At 39.3% G+C, this 18,321-nt stretch overlaps 1 protein-coding gene across 5 annotated transcripts in view; it reads left to right on the top strand.

The window, feature by feature from the left end:
* Window positions 1-847: 847 nt before the first annotated feature.
* Window positions 848-18,321, top strand: part of ATP11B (ATPase phospholipid transporting 11B (putative)) — a 108,678-nt gene continuing 91,204 nt past the window's right edge. For all 5 annotated transcript variants that reach the window (XR_004001886.1, XM_030574503.1, XM_030574502.1 and 2 more), the window contains exon 1: window positions 848-1,070. Coding sequence is in view for 4 of the 5 variants with exons in the window: in XM_030574503.1 (XP_030430363.1) it covers window positions 1,044-1,070 (27 nt within the window). In the remaining variant the exon portion in view is untranslated. The remainder of the gene's footprint in view (window positions 1,071-18,321) is intronic.

Genomic DNA, 18,321 nt, shown 5'->3' with positions numbered 1-18,321 from the left:
AAAAAGGAGATGCAAGCTTAAACACTTTCAATTTGTTTTTAAACGTGGCAATTTTAGTTTGACTAATTCCCAGAATTGTGCAAAACACACACAATTCAATTAAAAAAACAAATACACATGCTGGCATTTCTACTCCAGCAAAGCCTAATGTCTTTATTTTGCAGCAGCACATTATATAGATGTAACTTTCTCTTTTCTCCCTTTAACTTCTTGTCCCCTGCTTCTTTCTCTCCTCCCTACCGCTGGCTCTCCCTAGGTTGATATACTTTGCCTGACTGCTTCCTCTGCTTTTCGCCAGCTTCTTCCCAGCTTTATTACTAATGTTACTGTAGTGTTTAAGACCCCTAGTAATGGACATGGAACCCATTGTGTAGGCCCTGTACAAACACATAAAAAAAGACAGTCCCTGCCTCAGACTATACAATTAGGTGTGAGAGCAGGATGCATACAGCGGGGGGAATATCTGGAAACACTGAGAGAGTTTTGGGCTGCAGGCTAAGCAGTGGTCTCAGCCCACCAGCAGCTCAGTTCTTGCTGAGGGATTTGTGGGCATCCCAGCAAAGGAGGGTTTTAAAGCAACAGTAGTTGATTTTTCAAGACGTTTAAAGGAGCCGCCTCCGAAGTGGGAGGGGCAGCAGAGGAGGAAGCTCAAAGGTTAGAAATCTTTCCTCAGCTCCCCCTGTTCCTCCCCCCCCTTCACCATTCCCCCACTCCAGATTTCTCCCCTCCCCCCTTCCCCTCCTGCCCGCCCCTTTGCAGGCCCCGCCCCCCACTCTGGTGCTGCTCTCTCGTCATTTCCTGGAGGCGGGGCGGACCGCGGGGAGAACCTGCCTCGGTGACAACAGCGGCTGTTTGATGGCGGTTGTCGGGCGGCCGCGGCCCCGCCGGCTCGAGGTGCTGGGCGGGCTGCGCTGCACCTAAGGAGGCGCCGGGTCTCCGCGCCATGGGGAGGCCGAGCGGCAGCGGGCGGCTACACTAAGGCGGCGGCATCGAGCGGCACTTTGGAGGGGAAACCCCACTCCGGGACCTGCAAGGCCGGGGGGATGTTACGGTGGATCCGCCAGCAGCTGGTAGGTGCCGGGCCGGCGTTGGGGCAGCCTGAGCGAGAGGGGCCGGGGAGCGCTAGGCCTCGCCCGGGGGAGCGGCCCTAGGGCGGTGGGGGCCGCCTTTTGCCCTCACCTCAGAGCCGCCCCTGAGGGCGGAACTTTCCCGCCTCGCCCCCCCCCTTACCCCTGTGCCTGGACCCCCGGCCAGGCCGCCCGGGGGCGGCTCGCCAGCAGGGTCCCGAGTTCCGTCTGAAACACGCCCAGACCGAGCCCTTCCGTCCCGAGCGGGGCCGCGCTGACTCCAGGCGTCTCCCGCGGCGAACGGGGAGGCTTGAGGCAGGTCTGAAGTAGTCCGGGACTCTGGCTCCTCAGCCCCGAAGGAAGTGAGAGGCGGCCCCTCCCCCCCATGGCAGGTGTAGTGCAGTTTGACGGTGGTAAGGAAACGAGTGAGTCTTTCCTCCTGACTGCGGGATGTGTATAAAATAGCGCTCAGAGGCTCAAACGTGGCAGGGCGGCTGAAATCCGAGTGGATTTTTGTTTGGTCTGGAATAAAATATATTCCTGCAGCTGTTATCTTTTGAGGGGGGGGGTGCTCACACTCTTTAGAGAAGAATGACAATGGCTTTTTCAGTAGGTGAACAAATTCTGGGACCCCTCTTTCCTAGCACAAAACCTTTTTAGTTTTCTCTTTTGAATCCTTGCCTGTCCCAGTTCTAAATCCATGAGCTCTTAGAAGCCGAGGTTACTAAATGAATAAGATTTTAAACCTAATTGATAACATAACAAAATCTTCTATCTTAAGTCGGACACTTGATTAAAAACTGCCTTATGACAGATTAGTAGTGCAGGGAGACTCCTTCAAATGAGCAGGAGCTGATATGCCTGTTGCACAGTGCTCTGATAGGGACACAAGGCAACTGTACAGTAATACATATATTATCCCAGCCACTACAAAAATAAACATTCAGTGATGTTTGCTGTTTCCCTTTACATCATTTGTCAATAAAATAAGTCAGTAGCCCTTGAATGCCTTCCAATTTATAATGAAAAAATGAAATGTGCACTCCCAGTTAAACTGTCCCATGGATAGATGCTTCCATTATTTTTAAACGTTTATTTATATATTCATTGCACTTATCTTATGGCTGGCATGATTTATACAAAATGTTAGTGTGGCTAGAGCTTCTCTCTCTCATCATTTATTCTAGTTTGTTTAATTGCAAACTGTCACTTTTTTGTAAAGTAAAGAACTGGTTTATAGTCATGAAGAGAGCTGTAGTTTAGATTATTTCTGATCTAATTTATTTGAAGCATAGAGCTGCCAGTGGCAATATGATTGCCAGTTTTGACTGTTTATTGCTTTGGTGTGATGCTGAAGTTTTATGTCCCTGGAAATTAATTGTTTTATCTCAGATCTGGCTATACACTTCTGTTTTATTGCATCCACACTCAGAAGGTTTGCTAGGCTGTTTGTGTCATCAAGAATGAAGGCTTTGATATAGTGCATCCATCTTTCATGTTTGCCATGAAGATGTAATTACTGTAGAGCCTGCCTGTAAATAGTTTGGGTTTTTTTAAAATGTCTAGTCTCTTTCCCACAAGATGTACCTTGAAATAGTATAACCAGTTCTGGATCTTAATATATATGATGGTTTTCTTCTCCAATTGCACTGTAATATGAACAGTTCTTCAAAGATCTTTTTAGTCTTGGAGTAGAAAGGTAATTGTGTCACAGTCTGCATGCTCAAAATGATCCAGTAGATTTAAGGTAACTGCTTAAAGTGTGGCTAAAAAGTGACTTTATATGCAAAAATCCTGTAACATAGACCTATCCTAGATTTTGAATTACTTAACCTGCTGTTTATTTTTAAAGTGTAAACGTTGGGTTGTCTGAGCCCACAGCTCAGCCACTGCAGATATTGAACTTCTCATTGCAAGATGACAATGGCAATTTTCTTGAGAAGGTTCTTAATTTAATATTTTAAATGCTGTAACTTAAAAAAAAATCAGGTGAATTAAAGGTATTTTTTCAGATAATCTGAAGATGAAGCTGTGATCTCTCATTTCTATAAAAATAACCAATGGCACATACGTTTCATTTTATTTGTAGTTTTTAATGTTGTTAAAGGTTCAGCAAACAGTTGTATTAGAGAACGTAGTAGTGCTGAGTAGCTGGGGTGAAATTGTGAGAAGATATAGGGAAACTGGTGAGCTGCAAGAGAAAAAAGTTAGATACCAGAAATAGGTTTGATTGTGCCATGGACGACACAGATGTTCAAGGAGAACTGGGGCTATTGTGGGGAGGTAGAGGCAGAATCTAGTGGGTAGGAGGAAATGTGCTTTGTTTTGGATATATTTGGAGGTGTGTGCTGGACATGTGTTGGGTGTGGCAATGCCTGTAGATGGGAAGTTTGGAAACTTGAGTGTATGAATGAGCCTGATTTTAGTGAGTGGGAGTAGTGAAAGAAATGTTATAGAAGAGTATGGAAATTGACAGGGAAGCAGTGTGGGAATGAGTGTCAGTGGGCAGGGTCAGATATGCTGCTGAGGCTGCATCTATCTATATTTTATATGAATACAAAACTAACATTTCACATACCCTTTTTTAAAAATTGTTTTACTGAAAGTCCAGTACTGCATATTGTTACTGGTGATATATGCAGAAATAGGATCACCATAGTATCTGAACACCTATATGCCCAAGGAAAACAGCAAGAAGACTGGTGTTCTCTGAGATGTAGGAGGGATGGTAGGGGAAATGGGTTACTGATAGAACCTGATTCTCAGTTGAGGAATTAGATAGTAAATTCCTCAGAGTGGTGACCATGCCTCATTTTTGTCTGTGAAGGTCTATGCAAACCTCTGGTTTTGTACAGCTAAGTGGCCTAGATCTCTCTTCTGTTGAGAGAGCTCTGGAGCCTCATCACTGGGAAGGCCATAAATAGAAACTAGCAGTAGCTTCTCAGGAGGACTGGATTTGAAGAAACTGAAAATGTAGTGTGTGTTTAAAAAAATGAAGCATATAAAAAGCAGGAGAAGCAACAACTTTAAAAAATGAACACAGTACAATGTATAATGAACTTACTAGCATTCACCACCATGAAGAGAGTAATTGTTCTACTCTGTCCCTCTGTTCTTTCAAGGAGATATATAGTCTTTCATTATGCTGTTTGAACATGTAGGTTACCATTCTAATGCACATCAGCAACAAGCATGAGGGAGTATAAACAGATTAATTTGCAGAAAAGGAGAGAACAATCCAATTTGAAAATACTTTTGTTGTCTAGATGTAATCTAAAACTACTACGTTTTAAAATATAGTTTCCCTTCAAGCTGTTACTATATTGTTATATAATATTTTTCACAAGCCTATAAACACTTTACAGAATTGCAAAACTGTACATATATCTTCCTTAATATTTATACATTGTTTTGAATATTTATTATATGACTAGTTAATAGGAGAACAAAGCTGTGTTCTTAGAGATAACATTATTGATGAACACAGAGCAAGATAATGTTAGTAAGACTAGAGGTCAGTGTTCAGTGTACACACATGAATCTGTAATACCAATCACTAAGTTCTTTTTTGTTGGGTACTGTGCTAAATTTCTGCATATTACATTAATAACTATCTGTGTTGTTAGCCTAATTCAGGAGTAGGCAACCTATGGCACGGGTGCCGAAGGCAGCTCGTGAGCTGATTTTCAGTGGTGCTCACAGTGCCTGGGTCCTGGCCACCGATCTGGGGGGCTCTGCATTTTATTTACTTTTAAATGAAGCTTCTTAAACATTTTAAAACCTTATTTACTTTACATACAACAATACTTGATTATATATTATAGACTTATAGAAAGAGACCTAAGAACGTTAAAATGTATTACTGGCATACGAAACCTTAAATTAAAGTGAATGAATGAAGACTCGGCCTAATTAGTAAAACTTAAAAACGCAACATCTTCTGTTGTTTTTATTTACATAATGCCAACATGCAGCAAGTCATGCAGTAGGTTTCTAACCAGGTTATCTTACTAGCTGCCAGTTAACGTATGTATTGGGTGTGGTGGGAGAGGAGGTGGATGTGGGACCAGCACAATCAATAGTTATAGGAATGGGGTACGGAGGGTGGAATGTGCTTTTGTATCTTGGAAGCAGCAGTCAAGCAGCAAAAATGCTGGTGCCTTCACCATATTTTATCTTTAGATTACACAAAGAGAGTAGGTGAGTGGATTTGTTGAGGATTGGTTAATTTCCTAAATGCAACCAGCTCTGCAGAAAAATGCAGCCAGGCTGGTAAAGAGCAGTTAATAGAACACTGCATTAACATAGAATTAACACCTGCACATCTACCAATGGGAGAGATGCCATCATGTGCCAGCAGTGACCCTCTGCCGTGTACATTGGACACATCGGACAGTCTCTGCGCAAAAGAGTAAATGGACACAAATCAGACATCAAGAATTGTAATATTCAAAAATGAGTTGGAGAGCACTTCAATTTCCCTGGACACTCAATAACAGACTTAAAAGTGGCCATTCTTCAACCAAAAAAAACTTCAAAAACAGACTTCAGCGAGAAACTGCAGACCTGGAATTAATTTGAAAACTTGACACCATCAAATTAGGCCTGAATCAAGACTGGCAGTGACTGGGTCACTACAAAAAATAGTTTTCCCTATGTTGATATTCATCCCTTCTTGTCGACTGTTGGAAGTGGGCCACCTCCACCCTAAATGAATTGGCCTCGTTAGCACAGACCTCCCTCCCCCCACTCAGTAAGGCAATACCTGTCTTTTCGTGTGCTGTATATTTATACCTGCCTACTGTATTTTCCACCCCATGCATCTGATGAAGTGAGTTATAACCCATGAAAGCTTGTGCCCAAATAAATTTGTTAGTCTCTGAGATGCCACAAGGACTCCTCGTTGTTATAGAATGAAAAGTGTCACTTTGTTTTTTAGCGGTAATGATGGCACTTTAAAACAATACATTTTTAAAGTTCTACATACTGCATTTGAAATGCTAGTGTTCTGGAGTGAAATGTGTGAAACTTGAAAGAGCAGTTTAGTTAGTGATTATTTATAATATATTAAACAAAGCATTGTAGTTCAAATCTTGCATATCTTGGAGTGTTTAGATGTGAGAAATCAGACAGGTAGCCTGTCAGAAAGTACTCTAATTTTGGTGTAACTAACTAAAAGATTTTTTTTAAGAGTATGTGAATAACTAAAGTATTTCCCATTGGGTTATTCTGTAGATGCTCTGAACCTGCCACTATTTCCTTTCTGGGAGGCTTTAGAGTTGCCTACTCTTTGGGTCATATGTGATTGACCACTCTGTTGCATCTAAGTGAAGCATAAATATAAAAATATAAGTTTGTCATCTAGGATGCATGTTTCTCTTTTACACAAAAGTGAATAGAAGATCTACCCAAGCATATAGGTGCAGTATGCGGAGTCTGATTCATAATAAATTTATATTAATTATGTTCTAAAGCCAGGTCTACGTTGTAAACCTACATTGGTATAACTGTGTCGCTCAGGGACATGAAAAATCCACACCCCTGAGTGATAGTTATACCAACCTAACCCTCACTGTAGATAGCGCTAAGTCAATGGGAGGGCTTCTATCAATGTTTCTACTGCCTCTCATGGAGGTAGATTATACTGGATGGGAAGAAGCTTTTTCGTCTGCATAGTAGCATCTTCACTGAAGTGTTATAGTGTAGATCTGCTCTAAGATGCTCTTAATCATGATTTTGAACTAAAAACATTGTTGATAGAGGATGCCCTAGGACAGGGGTGGGCAAACTATGGCCCGCGGGCCACATCTGGCCCTCCAGTTGTTTTAATCTGACCCTCCAGCTCCTGCTAATTTAGTTAGGGTGGATGTGGTATTGGTATTAATACCTCCTCATCTATTATTGGGAGTGTACCACATCTACCCTAACTAAATTGGCCTTCAAAATTGGTTCTCCATTTGTAAGGTAACTTCCTTCTCTTCATGTGCCAATATATATTTATGCCTGTTTCTGTAATTTTCACTCCATGCATCTGAAGAAGTGGGTTTTTTACCTGCGAAAGCTTACGCCCAATTAAATCCGTTAGTCTTTAAGGTGCCAATGGACTCCTCGTTGTTTTTGTGGATGCAGACTAACACAGCTACCCCTCTGATACTTCATACCCAGATGTGGCCCTCAGCCCAAAAAATTTGCCCACCCCTGCCCTAGGACATAGCCAAGGATATAGCCATTATGTTGCCGATTTTGAGTTAACTGTCTAGTTTTGAAAAGAAAACCCTGTTTTAAAAAACAAAAACCTTCCAAAAAAGCAACCAGGAATATTATTTTCCATGATGTTTCTTCTTTGTGGTATACCTGAGATTAACTGGTGCATATCAGGCATTTATAAGGCATGGGATGTCTTATTCAATAATCATTTTATGATGCTTGTCTCTATACAGCAAAGAACTACTGTTCTCCTGATCCAGTCTGGATGAAGAAGCTGTCATGAAGCTTTGGTTTTGAATATAAAGTTGTAGAAATTTAAAGCTATTTATAGCCAGTGGGAGCTGTGGACCAGCGCTTGGGGCAGAGGCAGCGTGTGGAGCCCCTGTGGGCACCCTTGCACCTAGGACCTGGACTTACCAGCCGCTTCTGGGAGCCAGGACAGGCAGGGAGCCTGCCTTAGCCCAGCTGTGCCGCCGACCAGACTTTTAGTGCTGACCAGAGTCACCAGGGTCCCCTTTCGACCGCACGTTCTGGTCGAAAACTGGACGCCTGCCAAACCTACTAGGGAGCCTTCAGTGCTTACCAGCAGATTCTACCTGGACAAATTAATATATATTCACAGATTATATTGTGGGCTCGTCTCTACACAGAGCAGCAATGTGGACTTTGGGAGTATTTCTCGTGTGTGGTAGAAATACTCCCAAAGTCCACATTGCTGCTCTGTGTAGAGACGAGCCCTTAGATCAGTTGTCTTCAACCTTTTTTAGTTTACGGACCCCTAACAAATTTCAAATGGAGGTGCCAACCCCTTTGAAAATCCTAGTCTGTGGAACAAAGATTGTACACCACTGCCTTAGATACAAGTCACCATTTCTGCTGTTTTTCTAGTGTTTGTTGGATAAGCACCAATTTCATTTTTGTTTAAATCAGGGATGTTTTATCAGTTTTTATTGGTTTTAACCAATAATCAGAAGCCCTGTTTATAACTGTGTGTGGCCTGATTTAGGCAGTGTTTCGCATAATGCTATTTGGGCAGTGTTTGTTCATGTTTGTTTTAAGTCATTGCAATGTCAGCGGCTGAAAAGAATGGCAAACCTGTGATAATTTCATTAAACTGTTCTGCAAGAAGTCCTTTTGAAAAGCCCTGTCTAGTGAGAGAAGCTCTCTGGAGCTCTTTTCTAACTGCTGTTCTGTGGAGTTCTTGAGCTTCTCAAGCTATTATATTCTTGCACTATTCAAACGAATAAAAAAAAATCTACCTAGGAGCAGTTCCAGGGAAGATGCTGAGAGCTACCTGGATTCCCAATTTTCACAAGCAATAATCCAAGAGTACCAACAGGCTGCAGTTGGCAGAGTATCTATCTTTTTCCTGTGTCCAGTGAACCTGAATATTATCATGCACTGACAATGCATTTGACATTGTGCAAGACATGAATCAAGACAGTACCTGCCCTAGTGGACTTAATTAGAAAATGGACAAAATTTATGGAGCAGCTTGGAAAAGAGGAGACTAAGGTGGGTATGATAGAAGTATATAAAATCATGAGTGATGTGGAAAAAGTGAATAAGGAAAAGTTGTTTACTTGTTCCCATAATGTAGAACTAGGGGCCACCAAATGAAATTAATGGGCAGCAGGTTTAAAACAAATAAAAGGAAGTTCTTCACACAGCGCAGTCAACTTGTGGAACTCCTTGCCTGAGGAGGTTGTGAAGGCTATAACAGGGTTTAAAAGAGAACTGGATAAATTCATGGAGGTTAAGTCCGTTAATGGCTATTAGCCAGGATGGGTAAAAAATGGTGTCCCTAGCCTCTGTTCATCAGAGGATGGTGATGGCTGGCTGGAAAGAGATCATCTGATCGTCACTCCCTTTGGGACACCTGGTATTGGCCACTGTCGGTAGACAGGATACTGGACTGGATGGACCTTTGGTCTGACCCAGTACAGCCATTCTTATGTTCTTATGTACTGTTTAATTATCTAATTTAATTTTAGTAGACTTCTTCATCTAGCTTCTCAATTTAGTGATCATTACTTGGTTCTAAATTTTAGTTGCTGCTCAGCAAAAGTTTTCTTAATATACCATGGGCTTTCATGTAGTACCATACATGCAGTGAGCAAAGCCTGACTTGCTGGTAGGAGATAGCTCACTGTAAATATAGATTAATTTTTTTTTCAAGGTGTTGGACTGTGTTTAGACTTTGAGTGGGGAATGAGTTACGAGGTAATTTGCATTTTTTTCTACAACCTTAGCAAGTTGAATAGCATTTGGCTATATTGCCTATTTGGGCACTAAAGGCCTTGCGTGGTAGTTTCATTTTGTCACTAAGTAATTTCACTGCTTTTATTATTTATGTTGTTCTTGTTTTTCTGTATTGTAGTGTAAGTGCTCTATTTTGAACTAAAACATTATTACTAAGGATCCTTAATTTCTGAAGTCATCATCAAAATGTCTGATTGCTCAGTGATTCTAGGTTTTCCTGGTCATTTTATCCACCAGTCAAGGTTGTGGTCCAGATTCTCTGCCCTGAATCTGGCTTCTTTGCACTGCCTGAGCAATGCAAAAGTGGAGGAATCTTGCCACGCCTACTTAGCTGAGAATTCCCCTGGCTCAGCTCCACCAATTCGTAGCGGGTGTATGATCCCTTACAGATTATAGAGTTGTAAATTTAGAGCAGCTTCTGGGCTTCTCTATCTTGTGTTGGGACATAGGCAGCATGAGAATCAGGGAACTATAACCAATGCGAACAATCTCCCTCCTAGATCTCCACACAGGAGAGAATCTGGCCCTGTGTCTTTGAACGGGCACATTCTATCACCCAATTAATATGTTGTCTTTTAATCATGTTACAAAAGTTAAACTTGCTGAGTATTTTCTCCTTCTGATTTCTGTTTTATAGTCTGTTTTACTGCTGACCAGGGCTTTTTTTCAGTACAGTGTGTTCCAGAAGCATGCAGCAATGGTCCTATGTTCAACCAGCTGTCTGCTCCACAGAGAAATGTCAGTTGCCTGCCTCATATATGACTTATATCCCATTTTATAAAACTCTAAATTTTAAATTGACTTGCAGAGCAGTGTGATTTTTGTAAAGATTATTGTTAAAGACGACTTTCAAAACTGCAATTGGAAATTCTGGATAGGGTTTGGCATTTTAATGATATGCTTTGGGGGTTTTTCCACTTGTATCTTGTCTCATCTTTTGCTCTAGTTATGAACCTCTTTTAAGCATCAATTTCTAATTGTACCAAACTTTTTTGGTTTTGATATTTGTGATTTAAATAATGGATACTTAAACCAGTGACTAGTAGACTGTGACCATTATATAGATTTCACGTTTCTATGCGCAAGACTCCTGCATTAACCCAATCCTATCAACTAGGTGTCCACTCTAAGTTTATATTGTAATATTGTTGGCTAAAGTATTCACCAAAAATGTTACTCTGATAAAAATGAAGAATTTCTTGTATTTTCTGGTCGATGCACATTATACCAGTAAAAATAAGTTACAGTAAGTGATTGTTCCACTACGTAAATTCACTTACAAGAGAAAAGCTAGTTTCCAGTTTTGTAAAGCATGAATAATTTAAGGTAGTGCCAGTATATTATTTTAAATCAGATTTGCAAATAACTTCCACAAGTTGGAGAAGCTTGTTGTTGTTGCAACTGGCAACTGCAATTTCCAGAAAGTTTTAATTTTAAAACTCAGTTTTAATAGATTATTTAAGAGTACATAGCCTGTTAAAAAAAAAAAAAAAAAAGCACCCTCTCTGAATAACAGTCAAAACATTTGACCCACAAATCAATTTTTAATAGGTTTCTGTTACTATTATAATGTATTTCTAGTGATTAATCGTATAAGGGTAGTGCAAAGCCCTCAATCTGGATCAAGGTTCCAGTGTCCTAGGTGAGTACAGTCATATAGAAACACATAGGGAGCATCAGACGTGTTAGACACTCTGTCCTCTAACTTGACTATAATGTGTTTGTCACAAGGATCTTAGTTTAACAGATTACTTGTAGATGAAAGATGCAATATAGTAAAAACCAAGTTAATTTGTTAAGCTTATCAATTTTTTTCTTTTGTTCTTGAAGATCTCTTTGGTGATACATTCTATTTTTCTTTTTTGAAAGGAGTCCTAGGGATTATAGACTTCATGGAAGAATGATTTTTAAGGTGGGACTTGAAGGAGAAGGTGGAGACACAATGCACTGGCCTATTTAGCCTGGATGACAGGCTTTAAATAGAAGCTAAATTCTTGAAGTCCCTACACCTAATCATGTGAGGGTAGAACAAAAAAATCCATGATGCACTTTGAAAGTAAAAATTAAGACTGCAAAAAGGCAACATAGAAAGCAGAAAAATAATTAAAAGGTCACTGTTAAGGTGGGCAGTCCTAAAGTGTAATCTACCTTTAAAATAACATGCTATCTTTTGTAGTACTGTACCTGGACTATTATATTAGTTCTCAGAATGGAAGGTGTGATGTATGAAAAATGCCCTGTACCCAACTAGGTGAGTATATGGTGACAAACTAGGACACCGGAGTTTACTATTTATAATAATCACTGGAATGTAAAAAGAACTATACATATAGTGTACTGTAGCATATACAAACCAATATCTACTACACTTGGTCAGTCTATTTTGTTCTTGTGCGCAGGTAGGGTATTTATCCTGCAGTTAGAAAGCCTAGGAAGTATTTTTTGGATGAAGATAAAAGTATATTTACAGTCCAGGTCTAGCAATGAACCCTTTTTCTTTTTATATGGATTGACACAATGGATCCTGATTGACACTTAGAACAAATATGTTAAGACAAAACTTTGTTTTACTAGGCTGTTATATATTCCTTAGGCATCTTGAAACACAAGGCCAAAAGAATATCTTTCAAAAATGTGAAAATATGGCCCAAAATATGTATTATCTTAATTCAATGTTACTGTAGTCTGGATTACAATTTAATTTTTTTCTTTGATATGTATAGGCAGGTGTTCTTTGTATTTTCCCTATCATTTAGTCGAATTTGCTTGCAACTTAAATTCTTGTTTCATTTTCTAATGGAGGTGGGAGGAAGGTGCTGAATATGAAATAATTCCTTCTTTATTTTAATTAAATTGAAAGAATCCTGACTTGTCTGGTTACTCTTAACTCTGCTGTTGTGTCCTGTATAGTTTTGACCCCATTTAACTAATTCTCTAGGAACCTGGCATTGATATCAATGCCTTAAAAAGGCACACACAATCCTTTGGTTGCTTGCATGAAGATTTGAGACCCAGCAGATAAGAGCAGTAACAGAGTTGATCTGACAAAGCAGTTCTGAAAATACAAGGTCATTTCTTCTGGCAAAGTACAGGTGACACATTTGCAACCAGGTTAATTTTTTTATGTAAATTGTTCTTTTCTCACCTCTCTTCCATTGAAAGGATTTTAGGAAAAACTGAAACTGTAGTGAGAATGAATAATAGGAATAGCAGCAACACTATCATTTTTTAAAAAAAAAGTCTAAACTTATTTGGTCTCCAAACTTGAACAGGATTTTTTTTGTTTAGGATCAGCTAGGGGGAATTTTCCTGTAAATGAAGTAAGAAAACAAGTGGTTTAGGGACATTGAGCGAGGGTATTCCTTGAGCATGCTACATATGTGTCTTCTGAAATGTTTGTTTTTATGTAGAAAATGGGAAAAAACGTTTGTTCCTATACTACCAGGAAGCTTAAAATATTTAAATTATAATTCTTACTAGGTAGAGTCTAATCCTCAGGGAACAGCGCTACTTCTGATATTAGTGCATCATATATTGAAGACTAAAATTAGCATTGCCTTTTATCTATGCAATATCTGAACTTCAGTGTAATAGTAGACAGTTGCTGAGTAACTTTCATAGCATAGAGCTGGAATTTAATTTTGGGTTTTTTCTTATTGTCTGAGGCTTATTCCTCCCTCTTTTTGTGCATGTATAAGTTTAATCTGGTGGTTAATTAACACTGAGTTTTAAGCTTTCTACCTTGAAGTGTTAATTTCTCAGGATAGTTAAATATCAATTTGGGAAAAAAAGGGTAGACACAAAATGCCAAGGAAAGTTAAGGTTTAGCAAGCTTTAGGGAGGAAATTGTTCATGGACATGTCTGAAAGAAACACATTGTACTGATATTAAACTAATAAAATCATGGTTGAAATGCTGAATTAAAAACTGAGACAAAAGTGGCATGTTGATAAAAGAACAGAATAGGCTCTGAGCTATAATGTTAGGTGGACAGTGCATCCTTTATCAAAGTAAATTAAAGGAAGAACTAGGCAGTTTGACTACTAACTAAATTATTTTCCTTTGAAATTTGTTGAGCAACAACCATAAGTGCAATTGCTACTATAATTTTGGCCTAAATTTTAAAGCTCTTAATTTCTTATGAATGTGTCTAGGATTTTAATCAGGGTAAAATCTTCAGCTCTTTCTTTCTGTGAAGGAGGGAAAATCTGAATAGATTTTGAGGGATTGGGGGAGAGGAGGAAATACTTTACTTACCGTATTTCCAAACTAAACATATTAGCCTAAATTATCTACTAAATTAAAACCAAGTGTTGGGAATGGGAATTATAAAAGGTTTTTGGTGAGCCATTTGATCCTATTCATAGGTGTCTGTATGAAAGACCTATAGGGACATACAGTAATAAGATTGTTGAGTGACATTGGCTGTATGTTTAGAGGATTTGTCTGGATGTCATTCAGAAGTGAATAGAGCAGAATTGTTTTTTAGTTGGTGTAGTCAACATTACAAGTAAATACATAGATGAAATGAATGGAAGTGCATCCCCCTTTGTGGTTGTGCATGTGTCATGGTATAGACTCAACAAGATAAATGAATTTTTGCATTATAAAATTGATCTCTGCAAGTGAAAAAGAGCTTGAAATTTAATTTGATTTTAAATGAGAGGAAAGCTCATGGTTTGGCAAAAATTTGGAGTGTCCTTTATGTCCCTGTAGAAATTTTCCTCCGACTTTCAACACACAGATGATGATAGCTGCCTGATAGTTGTGGCAGGAGTATACAATTGGATTTTTCAAGACAATATAATTATTCCAGATGTCTGAAAGATAGGTGTTGAAAGAAATGGATTTTTTATTACTGAGAGGAAAACAAGGCATGTTCTTTTATTCTTTCATATGTTTAGAAACCATGCAAATCTTTCACCATATATAGCATGAGCACAAGGAAATATTAGAGTAATAATACTTAACACTTACATTCAAAGTGCTTCATGTATATTGGGCAATATTAAAAAGTGTCTATTCAAATATTATATTTGGTGTGCCTAACTCGAGGTATGTTAAATGTGTTTGATTTTCAAGAGGTGCTGAGCAGCTGCCTTCTGACAATAAGATACCTTTCAGGTGCTCCAAGGTGAGCATCCAGAAATTGCTAGTCACTTTTGAAGATCTTGGCCATTATCTAGTTATCACACTCTTCTGGGAGGGAAGTTATGTTGTAGATGGGGAAACTGAAGTTATATTATTTGCTCGAGGGCACAAAGGCAACTGAAGATAGCACTGGGATTAATAATAACTAGTTCTTCAAAACATCTTGAATCACATGCTTAAACCACTAGACCACATTTGCCTATCGGAGTAAGGTAATGATCCATCTATCGGGGATCGATGTATCGCTTCTCATCTAGACGCGATGAATTGATCCCCAAACGCGCTCCCCATCGACTCCACCAGGGTGAGAGGCGGAAGCGGAGTTGACAGGGGAGCAGCAGGTGTCAATCCTGCGCTGTGAGGACGCGAAGTAAGTCAATCTAAGATACGTTGACTTCAGCTACGAGAATAGCATAGCTGAAGTTGCGTATCTTAGATCAATTCCCTTTCTCCCCTCCCACCCCCATTGTAAACCAGGCCTAAGACTGAATATTGCATTCTGGAGCCTGTAAACTCTCTTCAGTTTCACCTCATTGTCAGAGATGAGAACTTCTCAGTTGTAAGCCCTACGTGCTAGTCTGCCATCTCTGATGGTTACCAGTTCATTCAGCATATCTTGGACTCTTGTTAAAGCCCTGTTGAAAAACAAGCTCCATACTTAGGAGCACACCAAAGAGGAGTTCTACTAGACATTATTTTGTTGCCAGAGCCATATTTTCTTCCCATAGGGTCAGGGAGGCTAATCCTTGTCTAACAACTGTAAAATAGGACAAGATCATATGGTGGAGGACATTGAATGAAGTTGGAACTGTGGTGGCATCTCTTAAAATAAGATTTTTTTTTAAACATTGTTTAAATTTTCAATTTTAGAATTACTTTTGCATGAACAGTCATTGACAGCTCCACAGTTTTTGTGTTGTCCAAGCTTTATGGGAAAAATTTGATAGGAACTTGTATAACGCTACGTAGTTCCACATAAATGCCAAATCCCCTTCCCAGAATACTAAAGAATTAGAGCAAATACTGCTTTGTGATAAGACTGAATAGATCTATTTACTCATTAAAATTTGATGTTCTATAAAAAATGAATACCTTTGTAAACACTGTCATTTTAATAGTATTATTATCTATTTGCTATAAATTCTCATTTGACTTTAATATTAACAAAATGTAGTTTAGAAGAATTCTCGAATCTGTATTTTAGTTATGCATCCTAAATTCAGCAGTCAATGAGAAATGTAGTTTGGATAATTGATTATGTGTTTGTTTATACAGTACCTATTTAATGTTCTCCTAGAGAACTTGAATTTTTTGGGTGGTGGAGGGGTAGAGAAAGGTATCAGATTTCTGTCAGAACAAAATTTGTAAGAGGAAAATACTAAATTGTATGTGTGTGCTGCCATATTGATTAGGGTAAAAACTTTTTTACTATTGCTGCAGAGGAGTTTAAATGACTTAATGCTCTAACAGAGTTTTAGGAACACAGTTTTGTTTTTAAATTATGACTTTTTGTGCTTACTTTACAATCAGTCCTGGTTACCAAGAGGTCTGTGTAAATAGAAGCAATCTCCTTCTTGCTCGGATTGCTCTTTTTTAGTGATGTCAGAAATCCATTATGTTTGACATCAAAATTGTTTCCATGGCAAAGCTGCCACAGTAAAGTGCAGCATCGTTGAATGACCCTGAAGAGAGAAGGGTGGATCCAGAAAAAGGCTTACAGGAGTAATTTAGACAGGCAGTTAAGTTCTGCTTAAATTGGAATTCATCCAGGGCATTTTGGTTAACAGCCTTACTCTTCTTTTAAAAAAAATAAATAAGTCTACTAAACATCATCATAGATAGCATGCTGTTTGGGAAACCGTACTGCTGAGTTATTGTTCTCTTTTTCAGATAGAGTGCTACCTACTGAATTTCCAGGCTCACTTTTTGGAACACCTGCATTTCCCATCAAAATGTCATCTGATCTTATGAGAGACAATAAGAATTGGTTACAAAATGTGGTAAACCACAATGATGGAGAGGAGGAGGAAGAGGAAATTGCAGAAATAGTACATGAAAGCTATGTTTTCTTCTTAACATTGCTGCAGTGGATCTTTAGAACAGGAAGAAATATAGCAGTAGTTCTTTAAAAGAACAGGAACAAAGTTGCATGGAAACACATAAGCCTGAGGGTACCTGGGGTTCTCCACTCTTTTTCTAAAACAACGAGGAGTCCTTGTGGCACCTTAGAGACTAACAAATTTATTTGGGCATAAGCTTTCGTGGGCTCTAACCCACTTCATCAGATGCATGGAGTGAAAAATTCATTAGGCAGGTATAAATATACAACAATAAAAAGATGAGAATTGCCTTACCAAGTAGGGCGGGCGGTCAGTGCTAAGGAGGCCAACTCAATTAGGGTGGTCCCTCTGTTGATACTCACACCTTCTTGCCAACTGTTGGGAATGGGCCACATCCACCCTGATTGAATTGGCCTCATTAGCACTGACACACACACACACACCCCACTTGGTAAGGCAACTCCCATCTTTTCATATGCTGAATATTTATACCTGCCTACTGAATTTTTTCACTCCATGCACCTGATGAAGTAGGTTAGAGCCCTTGAAAGCTTATCAGATGCATGGAGTGAGAAAATTCAGTAGGCAGGTATAAATATTCAGCATATGAAAAGATGGGAGTTGCCTTACCAAGTGGGGGATGTATGTCAGTGCTTATGAGGCCAATTCAATCAGGGTGAATGTGGCCCATTCCCAACAGTTGCCAAGAAGGTGTGAGTATCAACAGAGGGACCACCCTAATTGAGTTGGCCTCCTTAGCACTGACCCCCCCGCACTCGGTAAGGCAATTCTCATCTTTTTATTGCTGTATATTTATACCTGCCTAATGAATTTTTCACTCCATGCATCTGATGAAGTGGGTTAGAGCCCACGAAAGCTTATGCCCAAATAAATTTGTTAGTCTGTAAGGTGCCACAAGGACTCCTCATTTTTGCTGATACAGACTAACACGACTACCCATCTGAAACTTTTTCTAGTTGATGCTATGCTTAAAATAGCAGCACAAAAGGTTTTTCTTTCCTCTACAGTAATCTTTGATATGACAAATTTTGTTTGACTTTAGTACACCAATATGCCTAGAAGAATTATTAGCTGGCTGTGTGAGTACAAATTTGTATAGACTGAGTATATGTTAGCAGATCCTTTTCTGTTGCAGGAAAACTAGTCATCTAAATAAAATAGTTTTCAGAAGATGGATTTTCATACTCAGTAGTTTTTTTTATTATTATTTTAAAAAAATCTGAATAGGCTCAGCAATCTATTGGCAGATCAGTGGGCTGTTTCCCAGAGAGCAAGAGTTCCGATCCCATGCATCTTGGGTCAGAATCCCTCCCCTCCCTAGGGAAGTGACCTCTTGCAATGGTCTCAAGTTTGTTCTCTTTTTGTTAATAATTGGTTGTGTTGAAGGGCTCCAGAAGGAGCTCTCTTTCCTCAGTTACTCTTGCTGTTATGCATGTCTTCTGAGTAAAGGAAAAGTTTCCAGATAAGATTTTTCCCTCTTCTTTTTTCACCCCATTCACTTACACATGAAATTCTGAAATTGCCTCGTTTCTTTTCCATAACAAATTTAGAGT

Source organism: Gopherus evgoodei, chromosome 9 (genome assembly GCF_007399415.2).
Source record: "Gopherus evgoodei ecotype Sinaloan lineage chromosome 9, rGopEvg1_v1.p, whole genome shotgun sequence".
Classification (NCBI taxonomy): domain Eukaryota; kingdom Metazoa; phylum Chordata; order Testudines; family Testudinidae; genus Gopherus; species Gopherus evgoodei.
This window is presented reverse-complemented; position numbering and strand designations above follow the sequence as displayed.